This window comes from Delphinapterus leucas, chromosome 6 (assembly GCF_059928025.1).
Source record: "Delphinapterus leucas isolate spDelLeu-1000000601 "Yukka" chromosome 6, BTC_Dleu_Yukka2, whole genome shotgun sequence".
Lineage (NCBI taxonomy): Eukaryota > Metazoa > Chordata > Mammalia > Artiodactyla > Monodontidae > Delphinapterus > Delphinapterus leucas.
This window is the reverse complement of record NC_143134.1, coordinates 41,038,146-41,058,018: the sequence shown is the minus strand read 5'-3', so window position 1 is coordinate 41,058,018 and position 19,873 is coordinate 41,038,146. Positions and strand designations below refer to the sequence as shown.

Below are 19,873 nucleotides of genomic sequence, written 5' to 3'. Positions count from 1 at the left end.
CAAAGCAGGATAAAAAAAATGACACTAACTTTATTTTTTTTCTTTTGATAGGCAAGAAGTAGATTTATTACTACAGGTTGCTTGTGAGGGATACAAGCGGGAGGTGAGGGGGCTCTGCCGACACTAACTTTAATTAAGAGTAATTTTCTTCCTAAATACCCAAAGCAGTTTTTTTCAGCATGCTCCATATTTTGACAATGATCTTGTTTATGAGGAAGAGGAAATCTACAACTCACCTTTGTACACCATAAGGCCTTTCCAAAATAGGCTCTTTGAATGGAGGGGGAACGTGACCAAAATAATCAGGATAAGCCACCTCCGAATAATCTGGGACAGACTTTGTACTTTTCACAATCTCAATATAAAGATCTGAGTCGTGGAGTGTTGGTCCATCAGGAGCTTCAACTAATGCTTGTTCCACTGATGCAGTAGACTCAGTGTCTTCATCATCCTCAGTTTCGACTCCGGTACAGCAAAGCTTGCCTAGCTGAACAGTTCTTCCCTCAAACAGAACATTCCCACAAGCAGCCACGTGTGAACATGCATTAGCGCACGTAAGGGCAGTGACAGGGAGGCTGTAGTCCTTCTTCATTCCTGCAGTAAAACCCAGGGCTGTTCGAGAGGGAATATTCTGCAATGTAATTCGGTCCAAGGCCTTCACAATATCATTGTTTAAGCCATGGCCCGATGAAATAGTTCTGTTTTGATCACCTAGCTGCTGTTGTAATGTTCTGTCATTATCTTTAATGTCTTCTTTGGCCAGATCCGCACAGGCTGGTTTCTTATTATCTTCATCTCCTTTAGGAGACACAGTCGCCTTCATTACAACTCCTTTTCTTAAATTGCTGGAATTCCCAGACGCTTCCTCTCCTGCCGTGGGAACAACAATAGGGCCACGTACTTTTCCCTCAAACACAAAAGCTTTTGGTTCTCTGGAGATTAAATCATAGTCCTTTGAAAATAAAAAATAAGTTTAATATTTTATATGTGAATACTTATACATATTAGCAAAACTAAGATCATATTCATTTTATATGCTGATTCAGAAACCTAACATTTGAAAATTTTAAAGATGGGTAAAACAGGGTATATTTTAATTTTGCTAATAAAAGACAAAATGTTTAACCAGCACAAAATTCATTACACTTAATTTTACTTTTTCTATTATAAAAATAGTGCCTATATATAACAAATATGAGAAATTTTAGAAAAGTATAGAGACATTAAAATTATCCAAAATCTATTAAAGGAAACAGAACAGCTAAATTGCTATTCACTAATTCAACAGATATTTAGAGTGTTTGTTCTGTGCCAAGCAGTTTCAGGCACTTAAGACCCATCAGTTAAAAAAAACAAACAACTCTTCCCTTTTGCAGCTTATATTCTTCTACAGAAGGAGGGGAGAGGACTGTCAATAGAAACAGTAATAAACATGATACAAATATATTTTATGGGATGTTAGAGGGTAAAGTGTTAAAGCAAAAGAAGAGGGGGAAAGGGGTAACGTGGACTGGAAGTGCCAGGGGGAGGATAGGTGGGTGGCAATATTAATGCCATTGATTAGGGAAGGCTCACTGAGCAGATATAAGCAAAGACAGAGAGGGCTGACGGTTCCCAGACCCCTGAGTGGGAGAAGGCCTGGTGTGGTCAGAGAACAGCAAGGAGGTTAGGATGGCTGGAACAGACAGACCAAGATAAAGTCCAAGAGGTAAAGAGGACCAGGCACTGTAGGGCCTTGCAGACTATTGTAAGAATTTTGCTTTTTACTCTGAATGAGACTGGGAGCCAATGGAGGGTTCTGAGAAGATGAGTGCCATGACATGACATATTTGGGGAAGGGGGTGGGGGGAAAAGACAAAAACCAAAACTGTAGTGCAGGCTTCTTAACCACAGCATTTAGGCATTTGGGGCTACGTAATTCTTTTTTGTTTAGTTTGATTCTGTCTTTCTGGGGAGGCGCGGGCGGGGGTAACAGAAGCAGGAAGACCAATTAAGAGTCCTCTGCAGTAATCTACGGAAGTTGGTAAGAAGTGGTTGGATTCTAAATGCATTGTGAGGCCAAAAAGACATGATATCCTGATAGACCAGATACAGGGTAAAAGGTACAAAGAGAGGTCACAGATGGTACCAAAGTATTTGCCTGAACAACTGAAAAGCATCAGGAGTTTAGCTTTGGAATGTTAAGTGTGAGCTAGTCACATATAGACAAGGATGTAAAGCAGGCAGCTGAATGTATGCATTGAGAATTCAGAAGAAAGGTGCATGCAGAAGATGTTACTTTGAGAGTCATTCACATACAGATACTACTCCAAGCCATGAGACTGGAAATCATCAGTGGAAAGAAACAGACAGATAAGAGAAGACAAAAGACTGTACACCTCGGGATACTACAGTCTTAAGAAGTTGAGGAGATGAAAATGAAACACTAGGAGATGGAGAAGAAAAAGCTGGGCTGGAAACATGAAAACCAGGAAAGAAAAGTGTCCTGGAAGACAAGTTAAAAAAAGGATGCTGCTGACAGATCAAGTAGCCTTTTCTCTTTTTATACTTTTAGACATTTTTTTGGTCTATGTAAGACTTTATCAAAAAAAAAAAAAAAAACTCAATGGATTTAACCTTTATTCTATTGCTGGGCATTAAATCCTTCACAGAATATGGAAGGATTTAAACAAACAAATAAGATGTATATTTAAGCCATTTCCAAAATTTTGCTATTATAAAGAACTCTGCAATGAACATCCTTTTGCATAAATTTTTTGTTTAGGATAATTTCCCAAGCACTGAAATGGCGTTACAGAGCCAGATACTATAATCAATTTTAATGTTTAGTACAAATTGTCCAAATGCCTTCCAAAAATATTAATACTATTCCCAGTAACTGTATATGAGAGTATCTATTTCAACTTCTCTCTTCCTTGACAACATTAGGTACTATAGTTTTTAAAAATTTTTTCTAAAGTGGTAGATAAGGGAAGAAATCTGCATTTAAAAATCTGTTGTAGGAAACCTGGTGGCCTAGTTATCTACCCCACAGAAACATTTACAACTGTTGGAAAAGATATTAAAATATTTTGGGAGTTCCCTGATGGTCTAGTGGTTAGGATTCAGAGCTTTCACTGCCTTGACCCAGGGTTCAATCCCTGGTCAGGAAACTGAGATCCTGCAAGCCATACGGCACGGCCAAAAAAAAAAAGATATTAAAACATTTTAAGTATGACAGCAAGTGAATAAGAAAGCAAGGATTAAAAACCAAATAGTAAGTGAAGACGGGATCCCAAAGCTGTAAGACTGAAGCTGGCTTTCACTTGAAAAATGTTTGTTAAAACAGGTGACCTAGGGTATAGGTTTTCCCATCTCAAAAAGTATAAAGAACAGGAGAGTAACCCAGAGCTTGCATAAAGTGGGGAGTCCAACAGAAGATACCCCTTCCATAAAGAGGAACCCCAGAAAACTAAACCTTCAATATAGAGGCCCTAGAAATACCCTACCACAAAACAAATAATAGCAAGGAAAGTCAACTGTCTCAAACCTTAGCACCTTAAGAGGGTGAAGAATAGCACTACTCAAAAAATGGTGCCAAAAGCCTGCTATCACACCACATGAATTTGCAGCCTGAATTCACATTATCTGGGTGGTCCAAAAATCCTCAATGAGGAATTTAATCTATTACAGCGCTTGTCAAAAGCAGCAACAACAACAAAAACTTCTGGAATTTCCACAAAATTATAAAGAAAACGAGCAGCTCATGGTTAAAAAAAAAAAATTTTTTTAAACTGCAAGGGTTTCCCTGGTGGCGCAGTGGTTGAGAGTCCGCCTGCCGATGCAGGTGATGTGGGTTCATGCCCTGGTCCGGGAGGATCCCACATGCCGCGGAGCAGCTGGGCCCGTGACCCATGGCCGCTGGGCCTGCGCGTCCGGAGCCTGTGCTCTGCAACGGGAGAGGCCACAACGGTGGGAGGCCCGCATACCGCAAAAAAAAAAAAAAAACTGCAAGAAATTCAGACACTAAAACTATAAGACTAAGGAATGCCTATACCTAATATGTTCAAAGAAATGAAAGACAAGAAACAAGAAGTTAAAGATTGATGAAACATTTTTTTAAACCTTCTAAAAATCAAAAACAAATTTAAATGCCTAATGTATGTTTCTATTGATAGATTAGATGGAGCAAAAATTAGAACTAGGGAACTGGTAGACTGTTCTGATGAAATTACCTAAATGCAGCACAGAGAAACAAAGAGAAGGAAAGCATTAAAAAAAAGAGTTAAAAGATATGGAAGAGAGTTAGAAAATCTACATTCAATTAGAAATGCCAAAAGAGAAGAGAGAGGGAGAGAGAAAGAGGCAGTATCTGAAGAAGAGAATAAAGAATTTTTCCAAATCTTACGAGAAAACAACACTCACAGATTCCAAAACACAATGAATCCCAAACAAGACTTAACAAATACCTACACTTAACAAACATTTCTGGGAAACTGTAGAGCATTGAAGCTAAAGAAACAATCTTACAAGTCACCAGAAACAATTTCTTATAAAGTGAAAACATACACTCAACCCAGCAATTTCACTTGTACGTATTTATCCAAGAGAAATGAAGGCATATTGCCTACAAGCTTTCCTACAAAAAAGCTTTGTACACACGTGGTGGTATCAATTGTATTCATGATAGCCCAAAACTGCCAACATTACAATACTCATCAAGAAGTGAATGAATAAAGAAATCGTGGTATATTCGTACAATGAAATACTACTCAGCAATAAGGGGAAAAAACCACTGATAAATGCAAAACACAGGTGAATCTCAAAAACATACTGAGCAAAAGAAGCCTTACACAAAAAAGTACATACTACATGAGCCCAGTTTTGAGAAATTCCAAAACAGGCAAAATTAACCTGGAGTGACAGCAGATCAGTAGTTACCTGGGCAAGAGATGAGGATATTGTCTAAATAGAAACCCAGGCAGAATTTCTGGGGTGACAGAAACAATTCTATATCTTGACAGGGTTGGTAGCTACACAATTGTATATATCTGTTAAAACTCATTGAACCTAAGTATTTGTAATTTATTGCATGTAAATTACACTTAAATAAAGTTGATTTTAAAAAAGCAGCTAGAGGGAAACAGTGACTGACTTTCAAGAAGAATTACAAGATAAATACATTTTTGGACCAAAAAAGAGACAGGCAGACAGATACTATAAAACATTTCAAGCAGGAGGAAAGCAATTCAGACAGAAAGTCTGAGAAACAAGAAGAAATAAAAAATTAAAAGGTAGTGAAAATGTACGTAAATCTTAAACACTGAATCTAAACACAAAGCAGTAGCATCATATGAGGTTTTTTTTAAAAGCTAGAGTTAAAATATAAATTCAAAGCATGTAAGTTTTGAAGGTTTGGGAGGTGTATATAAAGTATCCTAAGTTTCGTTTTATAATTAAGAAGAGAAAAGAAAGATCCTAATTTACTTCAGAATTTAGTAAATACATATATTTACTATTTTATCAAGAGTAACTAGAGGGCTTCCCTGGTGGCACAGTGGTTAAGAATCCACCTGCCATGCAGGGGACACGGGTTTGAGCCCTGGTCCAGGAAGATCCCACATGCCACAGAGCAACTAAGCCCGTGCGCCACAACTACTGAGCCTATGCTCTAGAGCCTGCAAGCCACAACTACTGAGCCCGCATGCCACAACTACTGAAGCCCACGTGTCTAGAGCCCGTGCTCCTCAATGAGAAGCCACCACAATGAGAAGCCCGTGCACTGCAACGAAGAGTAGCCCCCGCTCGCCACGACGAGAGAAAGCCCACGTGCAGCAATGAAGACCCAACACAGCCAAAAATAAAATAAATGAAATAAATAAATTTTTTAAAAAAGAGTAACTAGAATTTTTGCATCTATGTCAAACTTACACTTTAAATGAATGCAATCTGTTGCACATAAATTATACCTCAAGAAAGTTGAATAAAATTAAAATAATGAGAATGTATAGTTTTCATATAAAGGTGAAAAAACTGAAACGAGGAAAAATAATCCAAACAAAGGCAAGAAAAAGACAAAAAGACACAGAGATGAAACAAATGAAAATACAAAATAAGATCTCACAAATCCAAATGTATGAATAATTATATGTAAGTGATCTAAACACTCCAGTTAAATAGCAAAGACTCAGACTTGAGTTTTTTAAATCCAACTACATGCTGTTTAAAACATAAACAGCTAAGGGTAATAAGAAGTTGGTGAAAAGATTTTTAAAGATACCAGGGAAGTAACTAAAATTTATGTAACTACATTAATATTTTCTTTAAAAAACTTTTTGCCTTAAAGTCTTACAGATAAAAACTAACTTCAATAAAAGGTTCAATCTGAGGGAATTCCCTGGTGGTCCAGTGGTTAAGAATCCACCTTCCAATGCAGGGGACACAGGTTCAATCCCTGGTCGAGGAACTAAGATCCCACATGCCACAACTGCTGAGCCCGTATGCCTCAACTAGAGAGCCTGCATGCTGCAAACTACAGAGCCCATGTGTTCTGGAGCCTGTGCACCGCAACTAGAGAGAAGCCCACGCGCCACAATGAAGAGCTCATGCACTGCACGGAAAGATCCTGCATGCCGCAACTAAGACCTGATGCAGCCAAAAAAAAAAGTTCAATTTGAAAGGAAGAGAAATCAATTTACACTTATACACAATAAATAATAAGCCTCCAAAAATATGTAACAAAAACTGACACAGCTGCAAAAAGAAACATATCTTTAACACACTTTTCTCAGTAATTGATAACACAGGAATAAAAATCCATAACGATAGAAAAGAGCTTCTAAACACAATTAACAATCTTGTCCTATTAGGCAAATATACAACCATGCCTAACTGCAGCAGAGTTCTTTTCAAAGACATGAGAAATAATAACAAAAATTGACCATATTCAAAGTTATAAGCCTCAAAAATTTCAAAAGATTATAATCATAAAGGATATGTCCTCTCATCCTACTACAATATGCTAGAAGTCAATAAAAAGATAAACAAAAAGCTGGAAATCAAAAAGCCAACTCTGACATTACCAATGAATCAAAGGAAAAAGTCATAATGGAAAAAAAGTTTCAAAACAAGGATAATGAAAGCACTAAATTTCAAAACCTGTGTGATGCAACTAAAACAGTAATTAGAGGGAAATTTATAGCCTCAAAATGTAAATATTAGAAGAGAAGAAAAGCTGAAAATTACTGGACGTCTATCTTAAGATGATAGTAAAAAGAGAGAGAGAGAGAATGAAAGCAGGAAATATCAAGACATGGCACTGTAAGCATATCATTTAGAAATACAGGGATTAACTTCAAAAACATAAGGAAAGGTGATTGTAGGAAAGAGCAGATAGGAAGGAGACTACAGCTTTTCCTAATTAGACTATGTAAAACTATTTGCTCTTTAAACTTTGTCCATGCATAACTTTAATAAAAATTTAAAACCAAATTAAAAAGAGGGGAAAGAGGGGCTTCCCTGGTGGCGCAGTGGTTGGGAGTCCGCCTGCCGATGCAGGGGACACGGGTTCGTGCCCCAGTCTGGGAGGATCCCACATGCCGCGGAGCGGCTGGGCCCATGAGCCATGGCCGCTGAGCCTGCGCATCCGGAGCCTGTGCTCCGCAACGGGAGAGGCCACAACAGTGAGAGGCCCACGTACCACAAAAAAAAAAGAGGGGAAAGAAATAAACATAACAAAAGTCCATATGGTAAATGTCATCATGCTACCACAGATGTATGAAAACAGAGCTGTGAAAATGCAGGATTTTGACACTTCTAATATTCTGCTATCAAGAAACAAAAGAAAATAAAACTATACTTGTCCCTACAAATAAATAATCATAGCTTTAAAAGCATGCATAAGGTCCCCTTAAAAAAGTCTGTTGCTAACTACTTTAATAATTCTTTATGTGGACTTCAAATGCACTCATTCTGCCTCCGTCAGGCCATTGAATAGTAGCTTTAACACATCTGGAAACAAAGTGGGTGGTGTTCAGGTAAAAACAAACACATCAAGTAATTTTAAGCTTCAGTGGTTGTTGCTGAAAGTGACACGCAAATCCAAGTGGAAAAAGTCATAATCAAAATTAATTCCATTTCTGTTTAATATCTCATGATCTGCCATCTCATATCATTGTATCATTTGATACAATGATAGCTGAAAAACATTCTTTCAAACACTTCCTATTTAGAGCCAACCAAATATTTTTAATTCTCAAAAATACATCACTTAAATATTGCTGCCTGTACATAGTTCCAACACACACTTAAAAAATTAGAGATTAAAGTGTTTGAACAGTGTGTTCCTCTGAAACTGAAAAATGAGAAAGTGTGCCAACACAATTACTTTAGAATGATTTTCCAATTACGTACATAGAAGAAAATGTGCTATTTCCCGCAACATATACTATATACATAGAGCTAACTATTCTACTTTAAGCTTTAAAAATATGGCATTAATAAATATGTACTATCTGAAATACTGGAAGTAACTTCTTTTGCTTAAACACAGTAAAGGGGTAACTCACTTGGGAAGAATCCTCAGAGCTCTTAACACTCAGACACACCTGTCTTTACCATCTGACCCTGGTCACACCAAGTCAGGCCAAAAGTAGGAGTCTGTTCTAGGAGCAGCCAAACTAAAGCACAAGTTGGCCAGCTCTTCAAAGGTGCCAAGCAGGAAACCATCACGGGTGGCCTATTCTGGTTGTTGAACTAATAGGCAAATGTACCAGTACTCATCAACATAGTCTACAAGAAAAGAACTGGCTTGTGAAATAATGAGGATCAAAATCCTGACCTTAACACCTATTAAAAAACTAGTCATCTCTATTCCCACATCAAAACTCCTACAGTTTTTACTCACATTATATAATTCTTATATGTATACAAATAGAGAAGAAAATAGGTCATTTCTTCACAGAATAATCAATTCCTTCCCCAAACCCCTTCCACAATATATTTTTTCTGCTTTACATTGGCAGTATTTGTTATCTCTGGAGTTTTATTTTACAGTGGTTCTTAGTTGCGCACAAAAGTGTGCAAAGAGCAGCCAGATACTTCCTGTAGGTGGCATGAAAGAAAATCACCCTGTATCCTTTCCCAAATGCCTCTTCTTGTCTTCTTCTTTTTCGTTGACAAATAACCTCTCCTTCATTCCTGCCCTCTTTCTACTACCCCTGATTTCAACGTACCTTCCAACATACCCCAAATCTATGGGGAGTACCAAGACACTGGGGGAGGGGGAGAGGGAGCAACTTGCTGCTTCTTCTATTGCATCCAAAAGCTCATTAGTTCCCAAAGAGAAACCTGAATAATTAGAACTGTGAAATGTAAACATTAGCTAGTAAGTATTTCTCTGTTTTTATTTCTCACATACAGCTTCACATTTAAGTCTTTTTCTTTGAGCAACCAGGAATTATTGCAACCAGGAATTATAACCAGAATACACTGTTAGTGTGTGAAACTTGGCGGGGGGGGGGCGGGGGGGCGGGGGTTGGGGAGAGAGGGAGTGGGGGTTGGCAGCAAGGGCTAAATAAATCTACGATTATCAGTTCAAACCCTTTATTTTACAGTTTAATATTCTGGGCAGTTTCAGGGACTTACTCAAGAACCCACCAAAAGTGAGCAGCAGAGTGAGCGTTAGAAACTATATTTACTACTAGCCATCAATTCAATCAGCTTTACTTGCTGTGCAATCCAAGCTGAATACTATGTTCCAGTAAATAAATGAGGGTAAGAAATGTTAACAAGAAGTCACTGTCCTTATGAAGCAACTTAGATTCAAAGACTTCCAGTTGTCCTCTTTCCCCAACCTTCCATGCTTATATGGTGACTATCAGGAAAAACAATTCAACGAGCATAGACTATATTTTTAATTAAGCATTTTCTCAGCTCTCATCTCCCCTCAGTTGAAAGCAACTGATAAAAATAAGGCTTTAACATAAGATTCTGAAATGCCATTTTAAAGATTATTTTTAAAAAGAATAAAAAACTATGTCAATTAACTTGATAAACAAAAATGATTAAAAAGTTTAAAAGCTAGTCCAAAAATTAAATGGCCTAGTTCTCTCGTTTTACCGACAGCAATTTGAAGCTCAGAATGCTGAAATAATTTGTCCAATGTCACTCAGAAAAGCAACACTACTTTCATTTTTTAGAATTGAAAACAGTGATTATAGGTCTAAGAAAAAAAGAACTTTTTCTTAAAATTAGTTAAGATGCTGAATTTTCTGTATACCTGAAAATCATCAACAAGCTCAGGGAAAAGGTGTTCATACATTTTAAGTTCTTCTATTGTTCGTCCTGGTTCTTGCTGGGGTTTTAGTTTGTTAATGTCCGTTTCAATATCATCATTCTGAAATAATAAAAATGGTATGTCACCAATTAAGAAAAACGAAAAATTACAAAATACATTTCAGATTTAAAGCTTTCCAAATTATTAATTACATGTACATAGAGAATAATCACTGCAGAAAGGTTGTATTCATTTCATTGTAAATTAAAATTTGCTTATATTTTTTGGTTGTTGTGTTATTGTTATTTTGGTTGTTATGTTGTGTTTTCTTTTTATCAAAGATTATACTAACATAGCATGGTATTTGGGCTCCTCAAGATAGAAAAACTAACATCAAGATCGAAACTAAACTATGTTCCCCCCGCCAAATCTCCCCAACTACCATCGTTTTGCTCAGATTAAAGGGCAGTAAAACTTAAGAAAACTAAATTGAAAAATGTAAGTATATGATGGTGGTGGTGATAATCAAAATAACTTTTATAGAGCAATGAAAATATGTGACAGACTATGCTAAGGATTTTACATAATGATCTAATTTAATCTGCATAAGAATACCATGAAGCAGATAGTATCATGACCTCCATTTAATTAAAGAGGAAACTGAGGTACAGAGAGTTTAAGTGGCTTGCAAAGAGAGGAGCCAGCATGTGAAATCACTAATCAGTGATTTCAAAGAATACACTGTTAGTCAATATAACGCACTGCCTCAAGAGCGACTAATGGTTATCACGCACCCTTAGAAAAGCCCATTACCACCATTCACTCTGTTTTTCAGGGGAAAAAAACAATGAGGAGTGGAACAACAGCCAAAAATGATTTCCATGTCCCTTCGGGAAAAAAAGACGGTAAATGTAAAGAAATATGACCTCGGAGGAATAGGATATGTATCCAGGATCAATTTGATCTGTGTGTGTACAAAGAGCTAATGTACATCATGATGGAAAGACAAGTGTGAGTTACCTACTATCCAAGCTATTTTCTAGGACCCTCAACAACTCTGGCCTTACACAAATACAAATCCATCATTACCTTCACTGATGGCTAAAGAGAGTTAATAAGACCACTTATTAATTTTCAATTGGTATTCATCTTCAATTTTATATTTATCTTACTATCAGAGTAAAGTACTTATTTTTCAGACTTAAATTCATTCTACTATGTGTCAATCCTTAAAATGCTTTATATACATGTACCTGATTATATTTATATATTGTCATATTAACACATAATTTAAAAAACAATATACTATATATTTCTCACATTTAATATTCAGAAATTTAGCTATTATTTCTTTAACCAATAAAAAGATTTTCTCCATTGCCATAAATTATAAAGACTGGTTTTATTTAAAGAGTATCATATTAATTACTGTATCATAATTGTGTAATTATTACATGAATATATAATTTCATATATCCTTAAATTATGCATTGATGAACCAAAAATATGTAACTTTCTTGATTAGCATCTATTAAAGTAGATAATAGTATATTATCTATATATTATCTATAAAGTAGATAATACTTTCAAAATAATAAAAAATTTTTAAAAGATATTCCTTACTCTAAACATACTAGTAGTTCAATATTCATTACTATTTTATGAAGATATAGCATTACAAAGTAGCTATTTTAAAAATTAAAAAAAAATTTTCCTGTAAAACAGGCACAGTGAGGAAAGAAAACTATACTTTGAGAGGTCAATAGCAAGAAATTTTGTGTTTTGGTTGGGGGAAAAACAAAGATAAAGAGCTCCTGACACACTCAGAAGAAATAAACCTACTACTCCTTTAAAGTTCTTCTAAAATTAAGGAGAAAAAAAAAGAATACGTTGAAGCTTATATACTGACAAGTCCTGGCAATCTGGAGACGACTCTTCTACAACAGAACCTCCAGGTTTCTATAAATGCTCCAAACTCTGAAAAATCTGGGGCAAAGAGAACTGAATCACTATGGTGAGGAAAAAACAGTCTCTATGACTACAGTCACATTAGAACACAGATATTATACCCACTACAATGTAGCAGGTTCACCTAAAGCACGAAAAAAGTGATGTGATTTAGATAAAAAGGAAAAACTAAGCAAAGTCCAAATGTAACAGACAACATGAGTAAGAAGCAGACAGTGGTAAAGAAGAAAAATAAGATAACACAGCTCAGCAGTGTCAAAGAGCCAACAATTCTGTAGCCCTTGAAAAAAAGTAATATTTAGCAGAGCAGAGTGGTAAAGAAAGCAAACATTCACACTGGAATGCTTTATTCTGCATCTTGGTCCCACCTCTTATCAGCTACACCGATAACCTTTCTGTACCTCTGGTTTCTAATTATCAGCCCTGTAAAGCAGAGGTAATAATACCACATACCTTATAGGATTACTATCAGGACTTAATGGTTACTACAGGCATACCTCGGAAATATCTCAGCTTCAGTTCCAGGCCACCACAATAAAGCAAATGTCGCAATAAAGAGAGTCAGACGAATTTTTGGTTTCCCAATACATGCAAAAGTTATGTTTATACTATACTGTGGTCTATTAAGTGTTCAATACATTATGTCTAAAAAAACAATGTAAATACCTTAATTAAAAAATACTTCATTGCTAAACAATTACAATAGTAACATCAAAGGTCACTGATCACAGATCACCATAACAAATATATTAATAATGAAAAAGTTTGAAATATTGTTAGAATTACCAATGTGACACAGAGACATGAAGTGAGCCAATGCTGTTGGAAAAATGGCACCAACAGACTTGCTCCACACAGGGTTGCCACAAACCTTCAATTTGTTAAAAACGCAGTATCTGCTAAGCTCAATAAAGGGAAGTGCAATAAAACGAGGTATGCCTGTATGTGTAAAGTGCATGGACTAGCACAGGATTAACTGTTCAATAAATTCAATCTATTATTTTTTCTTATTATTATAACTGCTGTGTTAAGGTAAAATGGGGAAAATGTGAGCAATCTTGAACACCCCAGTGAATAATGCTGCCAGTAACTGTATATTATATAGATGTGACTGTCAAAAAAGGCAAAGAAATATGTGGAAATGTTCTAAATTAAAGAAGACTTAATAGACATGACAATTAAATGCAATACCTGATGCTAGATCCTATACTGGAGAAAGAAAAAAAAATCTTTTAAAGGGGATTATTAGATCAGCTGACAAAATGGAATGTGGATGGTAGATTAGATAAAAATGATATATCACTATAAATGTATTAAGTTGGTAATTGTATTGTGGTTATGTAACATATGGGAGGATGTGTATAGGTTACATGCAAATATTATGCCATTTCATATAAGGAACTTGAGCATCTGTGGATTTTGGTATCTGAGGTGGGTCCTGGAACCAATTCCCCCTAGGACACTGAAAGATTACTATATCACTGTCCTTAGAGGAAATATACACTAATGTATTTATGGGTAAATGACCATGATACATAATATATGAAACTTATTCCCATACAATTTAAAAAGAATTTTTAAATATGTATTCATGCATACACACTGACAATTTTCAAGCAGAAAAATTAGAATCACTGTTATAAATTCCTATTGAGTTCTATTTCCCTGCCAATCTCCATTTTTACATCTGTAGTGGTCACAACAGATTTTTTTTTTTTTGCGGTACGCGGGCCTCTCACTGTTGTGGCCTCTCCCGTTGCGGAGCACAGGCTCCGGACGCGCAGGCTCAGCGGCCATGGCTCACGGGCCCAGCCGCTCCACAGCATGTGGGATCTTCCCGGACCGGGGCATGAACCCGTGTCCCCTGCATGAGCAGGCGGACTCTCAACCACTGCGCCACCAGGGAAGCCCACAACAGATATTTTTAATGAGGACCCTGAGCCATGAAGAATAAATTACACTCAACATACTTTGTTTTTAATACACATGGAAACATACATAAAAGAAAGGTTTCCATCGAAATACAAAACTTTAAATTATAAACTTAATATTAATCTAGGAAATTTTACTATCTCTAAACACTCACTTCCTAAATAATCCAAACAGTTGATTTTAATATACCTCCTGTTATCTAAGGGACACTTTACATGCAGAATATAAACTCTTCTAACTTGGATCCTACCAGTTCTTTCACCACGTCAAGTCCAGAACCACCAACACAGTTACCCCAGATTTTTTGCCTTGAACACCAGAGCCTGCACTGTTTTTCATCTTTGTAGCTTCTTGAGGCCAGGATGCATGCCATCACGTTGTCTAGACTGGCTACCATGACAATTTCGCCAAAGCTTGCCTTGGTGATCACATCTGGTGATAATAAAACTGGTTCCACATCTGCTATTAAGATAGAAATCTCCTTCCAGTATCTTAGATTCTATTTCCAGAGAGAGTCAAATACTCAGTGTACCCCAATTTTGATGTAGCATTTCAAGACAAAAAGGCCTAAGCAGACAAGAGTCAAATGAACCCCCTGTGCCCCAAAAGGCATTAAGCTAAACAGTTGAAAAATAAAGGAGTTAAGATGTTTTTCTGCAGATACTAAAATGGCCCCCTCTACCACTTAACAAAGCAAAACGGGTTGCCACCTAAGAGTCTCAAAAAACACTTTCCTTCACCCTTAGATTTCCTTAGACTTTAAAATCTAAGTCAGAAAGGTTAGATAAAATCTTCCTTGTCAGAGACAGTGAAAATAACTTTTTTAAAGGCCCTTTTCAGACTAATGTATTCAAAGCAACATTATTTTCCTTTCAACAGCTTAGTGTCCATAGTCATCCATGATAAAAAGATGTGGACAAAACAAATTAATCTACTGTTAGCTATACATATCTACCCAATCTTTGTTCTACACCTGTGAATACAATTTATAAAGTTGACTAAACACAGAAATTTATACCAACCTTAAAATTTTTATCTAGGTCATCTTCATTTTCGGTTTCATTTTCAGCTTCTAAATCAATATCATCGTTGTCATCACTTTCATCTACTACGTCATCCACTGTGATACAAAATGTGCTATAAGTAGGTCAGAGGTAAGCATTCTATAACATGCACATCCAAAAGTAAAATGTTATATATATATATAAAACACTGGTATTTCAATCACCAATGGAAAAGTAAATGAAATTTCTTTATAAAAAATGTCTCTAAGGTTGTTCCAGGTATTGAAAAACCTATGAGATGAAGTGAAAGTACTTCAAAATTTGGAAAAGCACTCTAAAAATATATAAGCTTTTTTACTAATGTTGTCCAGTTCTAAAAAATTAATAATGTCTTACGTTGCAACAGCCTGAATGAAACACCTCGTTTCCTGTTTATGATAAATTTCAATAACTCTTCATCCATTTACAATTCACTCCCCATTTATTTCTTTCACTGACTGCCATGTACCATGCACTGTGTTGTGTGCTGGGAATTTTTTAAAAGATGTGTAAATATAGTCCCTGCCTCAGGGAGCTTATGAAGTTCAAGAGAGAAAGAACAAAAAATAATTATAATACAAAAGGTATACACCTAATGAAGGCATATACTTAAAAATGCCATGGGAATGGAATAATAAATGCAAACTGCCTGGGGCCAAGGTTATTAGTGATCACTTCACAAAACAGGTAATAATTAAGCAGTATCTTGGAGAAAAATATAGCAGCTTTCTGGGTGAACATAAGAGTGTGTGAGTGTGGCTTTTAAGAAGAAGAAATAATAATGCGAAAATAAAGAATTTATATCTTTGTAAAATAAGTTAATCGTGACTTGTATGCTTGAGAAAGTACTAGGAGAAGCAAATAAGAATGAGAAAATGAAGGGTATGATAGGCCAATTAGTTTAGATTTTCATCCGATGGAAGATAAGCACTGGGGATTTTAAAGAGGAGAGTGATTTAACTTACATTTTTCAAAAGATCACTCTGGCAGGTATGAGAAAGGGAGCATATATATGAAGGGGGACCAATTAACAGAGGAAATGACAATAACTGTCTGGACCAATACAGCAGTAATGGGGATGAAGACTGAGTATGCATTAGAGAAAAACCTAGGAAACAGAATGTAAAAGGACATGAGGACCATAGAGGTGGGGGACACAAGGAAAGAAGAGTAAAGGAGTACTCTGAGAGTACTCATGTAAGCAAATGAGCGCATTAAAACAAAGTAAATACTTTTAAAGGACATTTTTCTAAACTTTGCTTTTATTTTTTGACTCTATTGAGGAATAACTGACAATATAACTGTATATATTGAAAGTGTAAAATGTGATGATATATGGTAAAATGGTAAATCATGGTAAAATGATTATCAAGATGAAGATAATTAATACGTCCATCACCTCACATGGTTAACACTGTTAACACTTTGTGTACGTGTGTGTGCGTGTGCATATGGTGCGAATGCTTAAGATTTACTCTCAGAAACTCAATGCCGTATTAACTATAGTCACCATGTTGTACATTAGATCCTCAGAACTTAATCTTCTTAAAACTGAAAATGTATACCCTTTGATCTTATCACCCCATTTACCATTCTCCCAGCCCTTGGAATCCAACTTTCTATTCCGTTTCTATGAAATCGTTTTTTTTTATTCAACGATTCCACATATAAGTGATGCCATACAGTATTTGTCTTCCTCTGCCTTGCACATTTCACTTAGCATAAATGCCCACCAGATTTATCCATGTATCTATGTTGTTGCAAATGGCAGCATTTCCTTTTTTTAATTGGCTGAATAATATTCATATATATGATATATGTACATCAAATATATGAATCACTTTTCCTTATCCATTCATTCATGGAAAGACATTAAGGTTGTTTACAAATGTTGGCTATTGTAAATAATGCTGGAATGAACATGGGTATACAGATATCTCTTTAAGATAATGACTTTGATTCCTTTGGATATATACCCAGGAGTGGGTTTGCTGGTATGGTAGTTCTATTTTTAATTTTTTGAGGAACCTCCATGTCCTTTTCCGTATTAGCTGTACCATGTTACATTCCCACCAACAGTGTATAAGGGTTCTGTTTTCTCCAAATCCTTGCTATTTGCTCTCTCTTTTTGATAACAGCCATCCTAAGAAGTGTGAGGTAATATCTCTTTGTGGTTTTGGTTTGCATTTCCCTGATGATTATTGATGTAAGGCACCTTTTCATTATCTACTGGCCATTTGTACATAATTCTTTGGGAAAATGTCTATTCAAGTCCTTTGCCCATTTTTAATTGGACTATCTTCTTTTGTACCATTCGGCTATGTGAGTTCTTTGTATTTTTTTGATATTAAACCCTTATTAGATATATGGTTTGCAATTATCTTTTCCCATTCTGTAGGCTGCCTTTTCAATATATTGTCTCCTTTGCTCTGCAGAATCTTTTTAGTTTGTTGTAGTCCCACTCGTTTAGTTTCTGTTGCCTGTGCTTTTGTTATCTTACCCGAGAAATCACTGCTAAGACCAACGTCAAGGATCTTTTCCCTCAAGTTTTCTTCTAGGAGTTTTATAGTTTCAGGCCTTATATGTAAAGTCTTTTATCCATTTCGAGTCAATTTTTGTGAATGGTGTAAGACAGGGGTCCGGTTTCATTCTTTTGTGGATACCTAGTTTTTCCCAATACCATTTATTAGAGACTGTCCTTTCCCCATTGTGTGTTCTTGACACCCTTATCTTGACCATAATATGTTTGGGTTTATGACTGGAATCTCTAATCTGTTTCACTGGTCTATGTGCCCTGCTTTATTTGAGTACCATACTATTTTGATTACCATAGCTTCATAATAGCTTGAAATCAGGAATTGTGATGCCTCCAGCTCTGTCCTTCTTTCTCAAGATTGCTTTGACTATCTGGGGTCTTTTGTGGTTCCATACAAATTTTAGGATAGTTTTTGTATTTCTGTGAAAAATGACACTGGAATTTTGATAGGGATTGCATTGATTCTGAAGATCACTTTGGTCAGCATGAACATTTTCATATTAATTCTTCCAACTCAAGAATACAGGATATCTTTCAATTTTTTTGTGTGTCATCTTCAATAACTTCTAACAGTGTCTTATTGATCAGTGAACAGGTCTTTCAATTCCTTGGTAAAACTTATTCGTAAGTACTTTATTGTTTTTGATGCTATTGTAAATGGGATTGCTTTCTTAATTTCTCTTTCAGATAGTTCATTATTAGTGTGGAGAAACGCAACTGATGGTTTGTATATTAACTTTGTGTCCTGTACCTTTACTGAATTCATTTATTAGTTCTAACAGTTTTTTGGTGGAGATGTTACAGTTTTCTATATATAAGATAATGTCATCTGAGATGATTTCATCTCAAATGAGATGATTTCATTTCTTCCTTTCTGACTTGGATGCATTTTCTTTCTTTTTTCTAGCCTAATTGCTATAATTAGGATATCTGGCACTATGCTGAGTAAAAATGGTGAGAGTGGGCATTCAGCTTTTGTTTTTCTGTTGAACTCTTTATCTCTCTTTCATTTCTGAAGGACAACTTTGATGGGTAAAGTTTTTTTTTTTTTTTTTGGCTGTGTTGGGTCTCCATTGCTGCACATGGGCTTTCTCTAGTTGCAGCAAGCAGGGGCTACTCTTCATCGCGGTGCGCGGGCTTCTCATTGCCGTGGCTTCTCTTGTTGCAGAGCATGGGCTCTAGGCGCACGGGCTTCAGTAGCTGTGGCTCACGGGCTTAGTTGGTCCACGGCATGTGGGACCTTCCCAGACCAGGGCTTGAACCCACGTCCCCCGCATTAGCAGGCGGATTCTTAACCACTGCACCACCAGGGAAGTCCCGGGTAAAGTGTTTTTGATTGACAGGTTTTTTCTTCAAGCAATTTGAATATATCATCCCACTCTCTCCTGGTCTGCAAGGCTTCTGCCGAGAAATCTACTAATAGGCTTATCAGTATTACCACATAGGTAACAAGTTTTTTCTCTAGTTGCTTTCAAAATCCTCCCTTTGCCTTAAGAGCCTGATGAAAATGTCTTGGTGAAGATCTCTGAGGGATGAATCTATTTGCAGATCTTTGAGCTTGTGTGCCTACATAGCCATATCTTCACCAGATTTGGTAATTTTTCAGCCACTATGTCTTTAAATAAGTTTTCTGTCCCTTTCTCTCTTCTTCTTCTTCTGAGACTCCCATTACACAGATGTTGTTTCACTTAATTGTGTTCCACTATTCACATAGGCCTTCTTCACTCTTTTTCTTTCTGATTTCTTTTTCTCCTCTGACCTTATAATATCATGAGATCTGTCTTCAAGTTCACAGATTCTTTCTCTTGCTTGATTGAGCCTGATACTGAAGTTCTCTATTGCATTATTCATTGTATTCTTCAGGTCCAGAATTTGGTTCTTTTTATGATTTCTTACTCTTCATTGAACTTCTCATTTTGTTCATGTATTGTTTTCCTAAGTTCACTGAATTGCTTCTGTCTTCTCTTGAAGTATCTGAGCTTCTTTATTTTGAATTCTTTTTCAGATAACTCACAGATCTCCACTTCTTTAAGTTCAGTTACTGAAAAGTTACTGTGTTCCTTTGGCAGTGTCATGTTTCCTTGCTTTTCCAGGTTTCTGAAGGTTTTGTATTGATGTCTGCACATCTGAGGATGCAGT

General features: G+C 36.2%; 1 protein-coding gene across 7 annotated transcripts in view; it reads right to left on the bottom strand.

Moving 5' to 3' along the window:
- AGTPBP1 (ATP/GTP binding carboxypeptidase 1) overlaps positions 1-19,873 on the bottom strand; it is a 171,151-nt gene that overhangs the window by 74,730 nt on the left and 76,548 nt on the right. For all 7 annotated transcript variants that reach the window (XR_016393530.1, XR_002642679.3, XM_089913055.1 and 4 more), the window contains exons 12-14: positions 15,178-15,275; positions 10,259-10,375; positions 237-952 (exon numbers count right to left, since the gene is read on the bottom strand). Coding sequence is in view for 5 of the 7 variants with exons in the window: in XM_089913055.1 (XP_089769181.1) it covers positions 237-952; positions 10,259-10,375; positions 15,178-15,275 (931 nt within the window). In the remaining 2 variants the exon portion in view is untranslated. The remainder of the gene's footprint in view (positions 1-236; positions 953-10,258; positions 10,376-15,177; positions 15,276-19,873) is intronic.